The following is a 15,318-nucleotide window of genomic DNA, read 5'->3' on the forward strand; positions in this document are numbered from 1 at the left end:
GGGCCAGCATCCCTGTGGAACGCTTTCAACACCTTGTAGAGTCAACATGGGCCAGCATCCCTGTGGAACGCTTTCAACACTTTGTAGAGTCAACATGGGACCAGCATCCCTGTGGAACGCTTTCGATACCTTGTGGAGTCAACATGGACCAGCATCCCTGTGGAACGCTTTCGATACCTTGTAGAATCCATGCCCAGATGAATTGAGGCTGTTCTGAGGGGATGAAACTCAATATTAGGACGGTGTTCCATTTCTCAATTGTCTCAAGGCTTAAAAATCCTTCATTAACCTGTCTCTTCCCCCACACTGATTGAAGTGGATTTAACAAGTGACATCAATAAGGAATCGTAGACTGACCAGGTAAAAGCTATGTCGATGTTTTGTCCACTGTGTATATACAGTAGAGCAAAAAAGTATTTAGTCAGCCACCAATTGTGCAAGTTCTCCCACTTAAAAAGATGAGAGGCCTGTAATTTTCATCATAGGTACACTTCAACTATGACAGACAAAATGAGAACATCACATTGTAGGATTTTTAATGAAGGTAAGCAACTTGGTTTGAAGAAATCAACTGTGGGAGCAATTATTAGGAAATGTAAGACATACAAGACCACTGATAATCTCCCTCGATCTGGGGCTCCACGCAAGATCTCACCCCGTGGGGTCAAAATGATCACAAGAACGTTGAGCAAAAATCCCAGAACCACACGGGGGGACCTAGTGAATGACCTGCAGAGCTCTGAGAACAAAGTAACAAAGCCTACCATCAGTAACACACTACGCCGCCAGGGACTCAAATCCTGCTTAAGCCAGACATGTCCAGGCCCGTCTGAAGTTTGCTAGAGAGCATTTGGATGATCCAGAAGAAGATTGGGAGAATGTCATATGGTCAGATGAAACCAAAATAAAACTTTTTGTTAAAAACTCAACTCGTCGTGTTTGGAGGACAAAGAATCTTTCAGCATGAAAATGATCCCAAACACACCGCCCGGGCAACGAAGGAGCGGCTTCGTAAGAAGCATTTCAAGGTCCTGGAGTGGCCTAGCCAGTCTCCAGATCTCAACCCCATAGAAAATCTTTGAGGGGAGTTGAAAGTCTGTGTTGCCCAGCAACGGCCCCAAAACATCACTGCTCTAGAGGAGATCTGCATGGAGGAATGGGCCAAAATACCAGCAACAGTGTGTGAAAACCTTGTGAAGACTTACAGAAAATATTTGACCCCTTGTCATTGCCAACAAAGGGTATATAACAAAGTATTGAGAAACTTTTGTTATTGACCAAATACTTATTTTCCACCATAATTTGCAAATCAATTCATTAAAAATCCTACAATGTGGGGGATAGGAAGGATGCCATGTGCGACTGACGTGTTTTCCGTTTGCTCCCGTGGTATTCTTAAAGTTTGTGAATTTTGCAGCAGAACCGTATTTATTTTCAAATATTAATTTGGTGATCCCTTTCCGTAAAAACCAAGACCTACTTTGCTTCTGAATGTCAGCAGGTTGACCAAACATAAGGCCAAAAGCATGATTTTGAGAAAACCCGGCCTACAAGACCCGCTCTCATCACCGCCCTCTCCTGAGTCTGAGGGCCCGGGGACGCACACTTTACCCGGGGGTGCGGCTTGGCCTGGCGGTGCTGAAATGAACATTCTCGAGGCCATCAAACTACTATGCTCTGAGATAGTTTAAATGAAAACACAGGTGGTTGCTACGATTGAGGCCAGAATACAGGAGGTTTCTGATACTTTAAAAGCAGATTTAACCATCCTGTGGAACGAGCCTGTGCCAGCAATCACATTACTCAAAACAACTGCGTCACACACTACAACGATTGCAGCACTGGAGACCTCCGCTAGTAATGTCTCCGATTTAACTACATCCCTGGAGGCTGAAGTTAAACACCTAGCTGCGGATTTGAAAAAGGTGAAGGAGAGCTGTGTGAGTTTAGAGGGATTCTCTCCCGCAATAATCTGAGACTTGTATCGGTCCCAGAGTCAGCGGAATGCATCGCGCCACGGATTTAGTTTCAGGGCTGCTGAAGGATGTTCTTGCCTTAGATGAAAAGCCCCTGATTGATCGAGCCCACCGGTCGCTGCGCCCAAAGCCCCGGGATGGGGAGAGGCCCCATGACATTCTTCGAGTGCACTTTTTTCATGAGAAGATGGAGATCCTCCGACGAGCCCGCAATACCACTCTGAGCTTTCAAGGACAGAGCTTCTCCATCTACCAGGACTACTCCCCCACTGTTTCCAGGCAGCGCGCAGCTTTCGGACAGGCCAAACGAGTACTTCGGGACCATCCAAGTGTGAAGTATGGACTGCGATTCCGGACCCGTTTATGGCTATCTCATGAAGACTTCACATTTGAATCTCCGGATGAGGCTATGGCTCACATTCAATGTCACATCAAGAAGTCTTGAATATGCTCACAGTTCAGCAACTGTGGATAGTAAGTAACCCACCTGTGGTACAATTATGTTTAGATATAACAGGCTAAATCAAATAAAATAAAATGTATTTATATAGCCCTTTGTACATCAGCTGATATCTCAAAGTGCTGTACATAAACCCAGCCTAAAACCCCAAACAGCAAGCAATGCAGGTGTAGAAGCACGGTGGCTAGGAAAAACTCCCTAGAAAGGCCAAAACCTAGGAAGAAACCTAGAGAGGAACCAGGCTATGTGAGGTGGCCAGTCCTCTTCTGGCTGTGCCGGGTGGAGATTATAACAGAACATGGCCAAGATGTTCAAATGTTCATAAATGACCAGCATGGTCGAATAATAGTAAGGCAGAACAGTTGAAACTGGAGCAGCAGCACGGCCAGGTGGACTGGGGACAGCAAGGAGTCATCATGTCAGGTAGTCCTGGGGCATGGTCCTAGGGCTCAGGTCCTCCAAAAGAGAGAAAGAAAGACAGAAGGAGAGAATTGGGGAACGTACACTTAGATTCACACAGGACACCGAATAGGACTCCAGATATAACAAACTGACCCTAGCCCCCCGACACAAACTACTGCAGCATAAATACTAGAGGCTGAGACAGGAGGGGTCAGGAGACACTGTGGCCCCATACGAGGACACCCCCGGAGAGGGCCAAACAGGAAGGATATAACCCCACCCCACCCACTTTGCCAAAGCACAGCCCCCACACCACTAGATGGATATCTTCAACCACCAACTTACCTTCCTTCTGTCCTTCTGTAGCTCAGTTGGTAGAGCATGGCGCTTGTAACGCCAGGGTAGTGGGTTCGATCTCCGGGACCACCCATACGTAGAATGTATGCACACATGACTGTAAGTCGCTTTGGATAAAAGCGTCTGCTAAATGGCATATATTATTATATTATTATTATATTATCCTGAGACAAGGCTGAGTATAGCCCACAAAGATCTCCGCCATGGCACAACCCAAGGGGGGTGCCAACCCAGACAGGATGACCACATCAGTGAATCAACCCACTCAGGTGACGCACCCCTTCTAGGGACGGCATGAGAGAGCCCCAGTAGGCCAGTGACTCAGCCCCTGTAATAGGGTTAGAGGCAGAGAATCCCAGTGGAAAGAGGGGAACTGGCCAGGCAGAGACAGCAAGGGCGGTTCGTTGCTCCAGAGCCTTTCCGTTCACCCTCCCACTCCTGGGACAGACTACACTCAATCGTATGACCCACTGAAGAGATGAGTCTTCAGTAAAGCCTTAAAGGTTGAGACCGAGTTTGCGTCTCTCACATGGGTAGGCAGACCGTTCCATAAAAATGGAGCTCTATAGGAGAAAGCCCTGCCTCCAGCTGTTTGCTTAGAAAGTCTAGGGACAATTAGGAGGCCTGTGTCTTGTGACCATAGCGTACGTGTAGGTATGTACGGCAGGACCAAATTAGAGAGAGAGGTAGGAGCAAGCCCATGTAATGCTTTGTAGGTTAGCAGTAAAACCTTGAAATCAGCCCTTGCTTTGACAGGAAGCCAGTGTAGAGAGGCTAGCACTGGAGTAATATGATCCAATTTGTTGGTTCTAGTCAGGGTTCTAGCAGCCGTATTTAGCACTAACTGAAATTTATTTAGTGCTTTATCCTGGTAGCCGGAAAGTAGAGCATTGCAGTAGTCTAACCTAGAAGTGACAAAAGCATGGATAATTTTTCTGCCTCATTTTTTGACAAAGTTTCTGATTTTTGCAAAAAGCTGTCCTTGAAATGGTCTTGATATGTTCTTCAAAAGAGAGATCAGGGTCCAGAGTAACGCCGAGGTCCTTCAGTTTTATTTGAGACGACTGTACAACCATTAAGATTAATTGTCAGATTCAACAGAAGATCTCTTTGTTTCTTGGGACCTAGAACAAGTATCTCTGTTTTTGTCCGAGTTTAAAAGTAGAACGTTTGCAGCCATCCACTTCCTTATGTCTGAAACACATGTTTCTAGCAAGGGCAATTTTGGGGCTTCACCATGTTTCATTGAAATGTACAGCTGTGTGTCATCCGCATAGTAGTGAAAGTTAACATTATGTTTTCGAATAACATCCCCAAGAGGTAAAATATATAGTGAAAACAATAGTGGCCCTAAAACGGAACCTTGAGGAACACCGAAATTTACAGTTGATTTGTCAGAGGACAAACCATTCACAGAGACAAACTGATATCGTTCCGACAGATAAGATCCAAACCAGGCCAGAACATGTCCGTGTAGACCAATTTGGGTTTCCAATCTCTCCAAAAGAATGTGGTGATTGATGGTATCAAAAGCAGCACTAAGGTCTAGGAGCATGAGGACAGATGCAGAGCCTCGATCCGATGCCATTAAAATGTCATTTACCAACTTCACAAGTGCCGTCTCAGTGCTATGATGGGGTCTAAAACCAGACTGAAGCATTTTTGAGAGGAATGGAAGATTCATATACATTGTTTGTCTTCAGGAAGGCTTTATCACTGCCACTTTTAGTGAGTTTGGTACACATCCGGTGGATAGAGAGCGTTTATTATGTTCAACATAGCCTTTTCTATTTTCCAGTGAGCAGCTTGATTTTAGAGGCCATTTATTTTCATCATTGTAAAGATAGGATGATCCTAGGTCCTGGCTCAGCAGCAGATTTAAAGGGCTGTAATTTGCTTTCTAATAATCATAATCTTTTCCTCAAAGGTTAATGAATTTATCACTGGTACTGTCTTTCCAATTATCAAAAAGGACTTTCGGATTGTTCTTATTTTCCTCAATTAAGAAAAATAGACTTCCAGTTTGGTGTTGCGCCATGTCCATTCCAATTGTCTGGAAGCTTGCTTCAGAGCTCGGGTATTTTCTGTGTACCAGGGATGCTAGTTTCTTATGAAATATGGTTTTAGTTTTTAGGGGTGCAACTGCATCTAGGGTATTGCGCAAGGTTAAATTGAGTTCCTCAGTTTGGTGGTTAACTGATTTTTGTCCTCTGGCATCCTTGGGTAGACAGAGGGGTTCTGGAAGGACATCAAGGAATCTTTGTGTTGTCTGTGAATTTATAGCACGACTTTTGATGTTCCTTGGTTGGGGTCTGAGCAGATTATTTGTTTCAATTGCAAACGTAATAAAATGGTGGATCGATTGTCCAGGATTATGAGGAAAAACATTAAGATCCACAACATTTATTCCATGGGACAAAACTAGGTCCAGCGTATGACTGTGACAGTGAGTGGGTCCAGAGACATGTAGGACAAATCCCACTGAGTCGATGATGGCTCCGAAAGCCTTTTGGAGTGGGTCTGTGGACTTTTCCATGTGAATATTAAAGTCACCAAAGATTAGAATATTATCTGTTATGACTACAAGGTCCGATAGGAATTCAGGGAACTCAGTGAGGAACGCTGTATATGGCCCAGGAGGCCTGTAAACAGTAGCTATAAAAAGTGATTGAGTAAGCTGCATAGATTTCATGACTAGAAGCTCAAAAGACGAAAACGTCATTCTTTTTTTGTCAATTGAAATTTGCTATCGTAAATGTCAGCAACACCTCCGCCTTTGCGGGATGCACGGGGGATATGGTCACTAGTGTAGTCAGGAGGTGAGGCCTCATTTAACACAGTAAATTCATCAGGCTTAAGCCATGTTTCAGTCAGGCCAATCACATCAAGATTATGATCAGTGATTAGTTCATTGACTATAATTGCCTTTGAAGTAAGGGATCTAACATTAAGTAGCCCTATTTTGAGATGTGAGGTATCATGATCTCTTTCAATAATGGCAGGAATGGAGGAGGTCTTTATTCTAGTGAGATTGGTAAGGCGAACACTGCCATGTTTAGTTTTGCCCAACCTTGGTCGAGGCACAGACACGGTCTCAATGGTGATAACTGAGCTGACTACACTGACTGTGCTAGTGGCAGACTCCACTATGCTGGCAGGCTGGCTAACAGCCTGCTGCCTGGCCTGCACCCTATCTCATTGTGGAGCTAGAGGAGTTAGAGTCCTGTCTATGTTGGTAGATAAGATGAGAGCACCCCTCCAGCTAGGATGGAGTCCGTCACTCCTCAGCAGGTCAGGCTTGGTCCTGTTTGTGGGTGAGTCCCAGAAATAGGGCCAATTATCTACAAATTCTATCTTTTGGGAGGGGCAGAAAACAGTTTTCAACCAGCGATTGAGTTGTGAGAATCTGCTGTAGAGCTCATCACTCCCCCTAACTGGGAGGGGGCCAGAGACAATTACTCGATGCCGACACATCTTTCTAGCTGATTTACACGCAGAAGCTCTCTGACTGTTTCATCCTAACATTGTTGGTGCCGACGTGGATAACAATATCTCTATACTCTCTACACTCATCAGTTTTAGCTTTAGCCAGCACCATCTTCAGATTAGCCTTAACGTCGGTAGCTCTGCCCCCTGGTAAACAGTGTATGATCGCTGGATGATTCGTTTTAAGTCTAATACTGCGGGTAATGGAGTCGCCAATGACTAGAGTTTTCAATTTGTCAGAGCTAATGGTGGGAAGCTTCGGCGTCTCAGACCCCGTAACGGGAGGAGTAGAGACCAGAGAAGACTCAGCCTCTGACTCTGAAAACCAGTTGAAAGTTTCTGTCGGCTGAATGAGCGACACCGGTTGAGCGTTCCTACAGCATTTCCTTCCAGAAACCGTGAGAAGGTTGTCCGGCTGCGGGGACTGTGCCAGGGGATTTATACTTCTATCTGTACTTACTGGTGGCACAGACGCTGTTTCATCATTTCCTACACTGAAATTACCCTTGCCTAACGATTGCATCTGAAGCTGGGCTTGTAGCACAGCTATCCTCGCTGTAAGGTGAGTACAGCGACTACAATTAGAAGGCATCATGTTAATGTTACTACTTAGCTTCGGCTGTTGGAGGTCCTGACGAATCGTGTCCAGATAAAGTGTCCGGAGTGAAAAAGTTGAGGTAAAAAAACAAAAATAGAAACGGTAATTAAAAAGTCTTGTATAGTTGGCAAAACTATTCAAGCTTATTTGATGTGATCTAATGTTTTGATCATCTAGTGTGCGTGCCTTACAAGCATTCAGTCATTTAAATGTAATTGTATTAAGGTTTTACTTAACTCCTGTGTTTCTAGGCTTCTCGCTCACCGATTTAGTTTGTTTACACAGTGTCTCAGTGACTCAAAATATTTTTGTTTATTTGTTTACTGCATCCGTTTGCATTGACCCAGTAAACAGTAAATGTCTCCCGAGGCTACACGGTTTTTGGGGTCTCACTTTAATTTTTAAAGTTTTGAGCGTCATTTATGCCCAGCAAACGTTCAACATTGCGCACACGTCTAAGCGTCAACTAGACTACTATTATAATTACTCTTATTTGTGATTGTCTTACTATGATTTCCTTACTTCAAATTAGATTTCTGGCTGAGAGCCTTTATACATTTTATTTATTTTCCCTCTCAATGCCTGTTATAAGACTGGGAATATAAATTATATACATCTACAAGTGGTGCTTTTGTCATTCCGTTTGCACAAGGGATTCGCCTTGAAATCTTTCTTTTTGCTGCTAGATCCACTTACAAAACGGGACTTTAAAGAGCGGGACTGTGGGTTTAGGTTTAAGACCGCACTCTCACAGACATACTGTGCGAAGAGAACATGTTCTATTTAGGCTTGTACCTCGTTTGGGGAGGTATTGTCTGGGATGGGGGGAGGGGGTGGGGGGGCAGGTTGAATTGTTCAGTTCTAATGTTGTAATTCTGTCTTTTTTTTCCTGTACTTTTTCCAAACATTTACCACCGTGTGACAAATTATTCTGGGGGTTTTGGGCGCTCATTGCTTTTCCATTCTATGCTCTAATGACAGGGTTGAATAACGGGAATGCCCAGAGGGGCTGAAATAATGCGAGCAAATACATTTTATGGAACCCTAAAGGGGTCAACAACTCGGTGAAGCGTAAGAGGGTGTTGACACACTTAAAGGGTTTGAATGCAAATATTGCATTTCTACAAGAGACTCACTTGAGGACTGGTGAGCATTTTAGGATGCGTAAGAACTGGGTTGGTCAAGTGTTCCACTCGAACTTTCATAGTAAATCAAGAGATGCTGCTATTCTGGTTGATAAAGCTACTCCCTTTGTAGCTTCTGAGGTTATTGCTGATCCTCAGGGACGATACGTCATAGTAACCGGTGAACTGTTTTCTACCCCTCTTGTCTTGGCTAGTGTTTATGCTCCCAATTGGGATGACACACGTTTCATTTCTTCCTTTCTGTCTGCTATTCCCAATTTAGATTCTCATTTGTTGATTTTAGGGTGGATTTCAACTGTAAAATGTCCCCAATCCTCACAAACAAATACAGGCCCATCTAAATGTGCCCTACTTATTCAATCCTTTCTTCAGAAATATGCTATGTTTGAGGCCTGGCGTTTCCTACATCCTACAGAAAGACAGTATTCCTTTTATTCTCATGTTCATCAAACATACTCCAGGAATGATTCATTCTTTTTGGACAAAAAACTTCTGCCTAACCTTCGGCAGTGTACTTACGAGAGTGTTGTTATCACTGACCATTCACCATTAGTGCTTGAACTAGAGTTTCCCCAGCGACCTCCTATGTATTATCAATGGCGCCTCAAACACATTTTACTCTCAGATAAGGAGTTTGTCAATTTCATTTCTTCTGAAATCACCTTGTCCTACTCTACCATATGGGAGTCTCTCAAAGCATACGTACGTGGCCAAATTATTTCTTATACAGCCAACCAAAACAGAGTTCGCTCCCAGCGACTTTGGGACCTGAGCGAGTCCATAGCCACATTGGATGAGAAATATGCTACAGATCCTTCCTCTGATCTGCATAAAGAGCGCCAACTGCTCCAATCTGAATTTGATGAGCTTTCTACCAGGCAAGCTGAACAGTTACTATTGCGAGCTCGATACAAAGTCTATGAACAAGGCGACAAGGCCAGTAAACTCCTTGCGCATCAGATCCGTAAATCTGAGGCCTCACGTTTAATCCCACAAGTAAGGACCCCGTCTGGTGCCACCACAGTTAGACATAAAGAGATCAATGATCAATTTAAACAATTTTACTCTGCGCTATACACCTCTGAATCCCCTCAAGACCCTTTGCTGATTGACTCCTTCTTTAATGACTTGAATATGCCTTCAATTGATACAGACTCCCATGACTGTCTAGAAGAAGAATTTACGCTTGAGGAGATTGCCACAGCAGTGTCCGCAATGAAAAGTGGAATCACCGGGTCCAGACGGTTTTCCAACCGAATTTTACAGGACGTTTTCTGGTCTGCTTTGCCCATTCTTGTCTCAACTATTTGCAGAGTGCCTCAATCCTTCAAAGCTACCGCCTAGTCTTTATCAGGCTTCAATTTCATTCAATTTCATTACTACTAAAGAAAAACAAAGACCCCCTGGAATGTGGAGGGGTTCTTTCTATCGCCCAATCTCGCTTTTAAACTGTGATTACAAAATCCTAGCTAAGCTTTTAGCCATCCGTATGGAAGGCTTGCTGCACCAAGTCATACACTCTGACCAGACTGGCTTTGTGAGAAATAGGCATTTATTCTTCAATATTACGCGCCTTATGAATATACTGCACTCCCCAGCGTCGGAGGACCCGGAAGTGGTGGTCTCACTTGATGCCGAAAAAGTGTTTGACCGTGTTGAGTGGGATTACCTAACAGCTGACCTTTATAGATTTGGCTTTGGCCCCAAATTCATAGGGTGGATAAAGATTCTTTATTTTTCCCCCATGGCTTCGGTACGGACTTATAACTTGTCCTCTGACTATTTTCCCTTGCACCGCGGATCCAGACAGGGTTGTCCACTCTCCCCCTTGTTGTTTGCTTTGGCAATCGAGCCTCTCGCCATTGCACTACGCTCTAATGATACCATTCAAGGTATAATCAGGGTGGGCTGGGAGCAGAAAGTCTCGCTATGTGATGACGACCTCCTTTTGTTTATCTCCAACCCCGATACCTCATTGCCACGTGCCCTATCTGTTCTTAAAAAGTTTGGATCAATCTCAGGGTACAAGCTGAATCTAGGCAAGAGTGAGCTTTTTCCGGTAAACAAGGCTGCTTTAAAGTTTTAAAGTTTTCTTTTACAAGTTCTCAGTTTAGGATTGTCCGGGAATTCACCTACTTGGGAGTAAAAGTGACAAGGAAATATTCAAATTTGTTTCAGGAAAACTTTGTTGCTCTAGCAGACAGCTTGAAACAATCTTTTACTTTTTGGAATTCGCTACCTCTTTCTCTTATCGGAAGGATTCATTTCATTAAAATGAATGTGTTGCCCAAATCTTTATATTTATTTCAATGTTTACCCATTTTTATTCCAAAATATTTTTTTATTTCACTGGATCAAACAGTCATGCATTTTATTTGGGATGGCAAGGTACCACGGATTGGTAGAAAACATTTACAGAAGCCTAGGTCATTGGGGGATTTAGCTCTACCAAATTTTCAGACATACTACTGGGCTGCAAATTTCAGAGCCGTTCTGTACTGGCTGCAGACTGATCCTACTGGCCCTAGACCACTCTGGGTCCAGATGGAGTCTGAATCGTGTAAACCTGCAGCACTTTCCTCTGTGTTGTGCTCGTCTCTCCCAGTGTCCCTAGGCAAAAGGTGTGTCAACCCAATTGTAAAGCAGTCTCTTAAAATTTGGAATCAGTTCCGTTTAGCCTTTAGCCTCCGAGGCTTTTCTCTATCAGGCCCAATCAATCAGAACATTTTATTTCCTCCATCTTTGAATGATGGGGCTTTTGGCATTTGGCACTCACTAGGCCTCTCCTCGCTAGACCAATTATTATTTGATGATACATTTGCCTCTTTTTCTCAGCTGCAGGAAAAGTTCAATCTCCCCCAATCCCACTTTTTCCGCTATCTCCAGACTAGAAACTTTGTCAGAGCTAACACACCTGGATTTCCCAATAGGCCTGCGAATACAGCTATAGAGAGCATCTTGGAGTTGAACAAGCTTCCTAGGGGTGCAATTTCAGATGTATATGCAATCATTCATGACTTACAGAACCCTTCTTTGGTGCCTTTAAAGACTCGATGGGAAAAGGATTTGGGGGAGGAACTTGGGGAAGACGCCTGGGAATCTGTGCTGCACAGGGTGCACTCGTCCTCTTTTAGCACTAGACACAGCCTCATTCAATTCAAGGTGGTTCACCGTATTCACTGGTCGGGGGCCAAACTTGGAAGAATATTCTCTGATTTTGATCCTACCTGTGTCAGATGTAAAGTGGAACCAGCCACACTGTTGCATATGTTTTGGGGCTGTCATAAACTGTCAGGTTTCTGGGAATTAATATTTAAATGTTTCTCTGATATATATGACACTATTATAGATCCATCTCCCCTTACAGCCCTTTTTGAAGTACTGCCCATAGGTACCCCCCTATCAAGACTCCAGTTGGACACTGTTGCTTATACAACTCTTTTAGCTAGACGGCTAATACTACAGAACTGGAAGATGGCAGCTCCCCCATCTTATAAATATTGGGTGAGGGATGTGTTGTGCTCTCTGAAACTAGAAAGAAATTCAATTCAATTCACGTGGGAACCCCAAACTGTTTGATGAGGCTTGGGCTCCATTCCGGTCTTACTTTAAACAGTCCATCCTCTGATGGCATTCCAATTAATACTAAAATCAGTCTGTATTTGACCCCCCTGTGACTTAAGGGTTGGAGGAGCCTCTCTCTGTGTTTTTGCTGGGGGGGCATTAAGGTCCATGTGCTTATTGATTGTGATCCGCGGATGCCTTGTTCATCTTGCCCAGGCAGAGACTGAAGTGTGAGCTTGTTTTTCCCAGTTATTTTTACACTTTGTTCACGCCTACATGAATAATCATTCTATTTTTTATTTTAAAGCATTGTAAACTTTATTTTTGGTCCAGTGGATGGTCGGTCTGTGGCCATGACTCTCTGTGAGTGGTTGCATTTCTCCACCCTTATCCCTTGACTGTTTACAGGAACAATGGGGAGGTGTTTGCTCTGTCCCTGTACTATAGATTGCCCTTTAACCTCTAGCTTTCTGCCTGGTGTGTTTAACTTGTCTAAAGTATGGTATCTTCAAAGCTATTTTTTTATTTGTATTTTTATTTGTATTTTTTGTTCTAGTTGAGTATATTATTTATATTTGTGTGTGTGTAAAACTTAATAAACAAAAAAACATTTAAAAAATCCTACAATGTGATTTTCTGGATTTTTTTTTCTAATTTTGTCTGTCATAGTTGAAGTGTACCTATGATGAAAATTACAGGCTTCTCTCATCTTTTTAAGTGGGAGAACTTGCACAATTGGTGGCTGACTAAATACTTTTTTGCCCCACTGTAGGTGTACATACAGACTGGGTACAGACTAGAAGCACATTTGTGGTTGAAGGGAAGAGCTAGTTTACATAACAAACATTACTCATCTCATATGTATATACTGTTCTATACCATCTACAGCATCTTGCCTATGTCTGTCATTAGTCACGTTATATATAACGCCACTTTAATAATGTTTACATAACCAACATCACTCATCTAAACTTTTCACAATTTCTGACATTTTATCCTAGTAAAAACTCTCTGTTTTAGGTCCGTTAGTATCACCACTTTATTTTAAGAATGTGAAATGTGAGAATAATAGTAGAGAGAATTATTTATTTCAGCTTTTATTTTTCAGCACATTCCCAGTGGGTCAGAAGTTTAAATACACTCCCTTATCAATTAGTATTTGGTAGCATTGCCTTTAAATTGTTTAACTTGGATCAAACGTTTCGGGTAGCCTTCCAGAAGCTTCCCACAATAAGTTGGGTGAATTTTGGCCCATTCCTCCTGACAGAGCTGGTGTAACTGAGTCAGGTTTGAGGGACTCCTTGCTCACAGACACTTTTTCAGTTCTGCCCACAAACTTTCTAGAGGATTGAGGTCAGGGCTTTGTGATGGCTACTCCAATACCTTGACTTTGTTGTCCTTAAGCCATTTGCCACAACTTTGGAAGTATGCTTGGGGTCGTTGTCCATTTGGAATAATTATTTGCAACCAAGCTTTAACTTCCTGACTGATGTCTTGAGATGTTGCTTCAATATATCAACATAATTTTCCTCCCTCATGATGCCATCTATTTTGTGATGTGCACCAGTCCCTCCCGCAGCTGAGCACCCCGACAACATGATGCTGCCACCCCCATGCTTCACGGTTGGGATGGTGTACTTCGGCTTGCAAGCCTCCCCTTCTTCCTCCAAACAAACTGTTTTTTTTTATGGCGGTTTTGGAGCAGCGGCTTCTTCCTTGTTGAACGGCCTTTCAGGTTATGTTGATATTGGACTCATTTTACTGTGGATATAGATACTTTTGTCCCTGTTTCCTCCAGCATCTTCACAAGGTCCTGCACTGTTGTTCTGGGATTGATTTGAACTTTTTGCACCAAAGTACATTCATCTCTAGGAGACAAAACACGTCTCCTTCCTGAGCGGTATGACGGCTGCGTGGTCCCATGGTGTTTATACTTGTGTACTATTGTTTGTGTACAGATGAACGTGGTACCTTCAGGCGTTTGGAAATTGCTCCCAAGGATGAACCAGACTTGTGTAGGTCTACAATTATTTTTCAAAGGTCTTGGCTGATTTCTTTTGATTTTCTTATGATGTCAAACAAAAAGGCACCTAGTTTGAAGGTGGCCTTGAAATAAATCCACAGGTACACCTCAAATTTACTCAAATGATCTCAATTAGCCTTTCAGAAGCTTCTAAGGCCATGACATAATTTTATGGAATTTTCCAACCTGTTTAAAGGCACAGCCAACTTAGTGTATGTAAACTTCTGACCCACTGGAATTGTGATACAGTGAATTATAAGTGAAATAATCTGTCTGTAAACAATTGTTGGAAAAATTACTTGTCATGGACAAAGTTGATGTCCTAACCGACTTGCCACATCTATAGTTTGTTAACAAGAAATGTGTGGAGTGGTTGAAAAACGAGTTTTAATGACTCCAACCTAAGTGTGTGTAAACTTCTGACTTCAACTGTATGTACTGTTCTATACAATCTACTGCATCTTGCCTATGCCATACGGCCATCACTCATTCATATATTTTTATGTACATATTCTTATCCGTCCCTTACGTTTGTGTGTATAAGGTAGTTGTTGTGAAATTGTTAAATTACTTGTTAGATATTACTGCATGGTCGGAACTAGAAGCACAAGCATTTCGCTACACTCCCATTAACATCTGCTAACCATGTGTATGTGATCAATAAAATGTGATATGATTAGTGAACTCAATGTTGTTTTCATTGGCTAGTTTATTGACCAATTACATGTGTTTGTCAGATGAACCTGCGGTCTGTGTTCACACTGGAGCAGCAGCGAGTCCTGGATAGCTACTATGACAACGGGATGACCAATCAGAGCAAGAGCTGCTTCCAGCTGATCCTTCAGTGTTCTCAGGAGACCAAGCTGGACTTCAGTGTGGTGCGGGTATGTAGGGCTCTATAAATCTCAGAAATGCTTTTGTTTTTTCAGTTTTTTTGTTTTTCCAGGTTTCTGTTTTCCTCAGTTTTTGCTCTCAGTCACACTTTAATTGAAAAACAACTCAATTGGGTAAGTCCACAAACGTGCTTAAACCACACCAGGAGACAACTTTTGGGTTCTGGGAAAATTGAGAAATGTAGATTTGTTTTGTGTGCACCTAGCAAGAGGCTGTTTAAGTGTTTTTTTTTGTAGTGCATGTGATGGTAGAGTTGATTTTAAAGTGCTGTTATTGTGAAGTGGAAACATCTAGGAGCAACAATGGCTCAGTCGTGAAGTGGTAGACCACACAAGCTCACAGAACTGGACCGCAGAGTGCTGAAGCACGTAGCACATAAACATTGTCTGTCCTCGGTTGCAACACTCACTACC

The 15,318-nt window shown here is 43.0% G+C and overlaps 1 protein-coding gene across 2 annotated transcripts in view; it reads left to right on the top strand.

The window, feature by feature from the left end:
* The window catches only part of LOC123994229 (highly divergent homeobox-like), a 77,507-nt gene that overhangs the window by 32,182 nt on the left and 30,007 nt on the right, over window positions 1-15,318 (top strand). For both annotated transcript variants that reach the window (XM_046296767.1, XM_046296768.1), the window contains one exon: window positions 14,749-14,895. In XM_046296767.1, the coding sequence (XP_046152723.1) occupies window positions 14,749-14,895 (147 nt within the window). The remainder of the gene's footprint in view (window positions 1-14,748; window positions 14,896-15,318) is intronic.

This window comes from Oncorhynchus gorbuscha, linkage group LG13, assembly GCF_021184085.1.
Source record: "Oncorhynchus gorbuscha isolate QuinsamMale2020 ecotype Even-year linkage group LG13, OgorEven_v1.0, whole genome shotgun sequence".
Taxonomy (NCBI): Eukaryota; Metazoa; Chordata; class Actinopteri; order Salmoniformes; family Salmonidae; genus Oncorhynchus; species Oncorhynchus gorbuscha.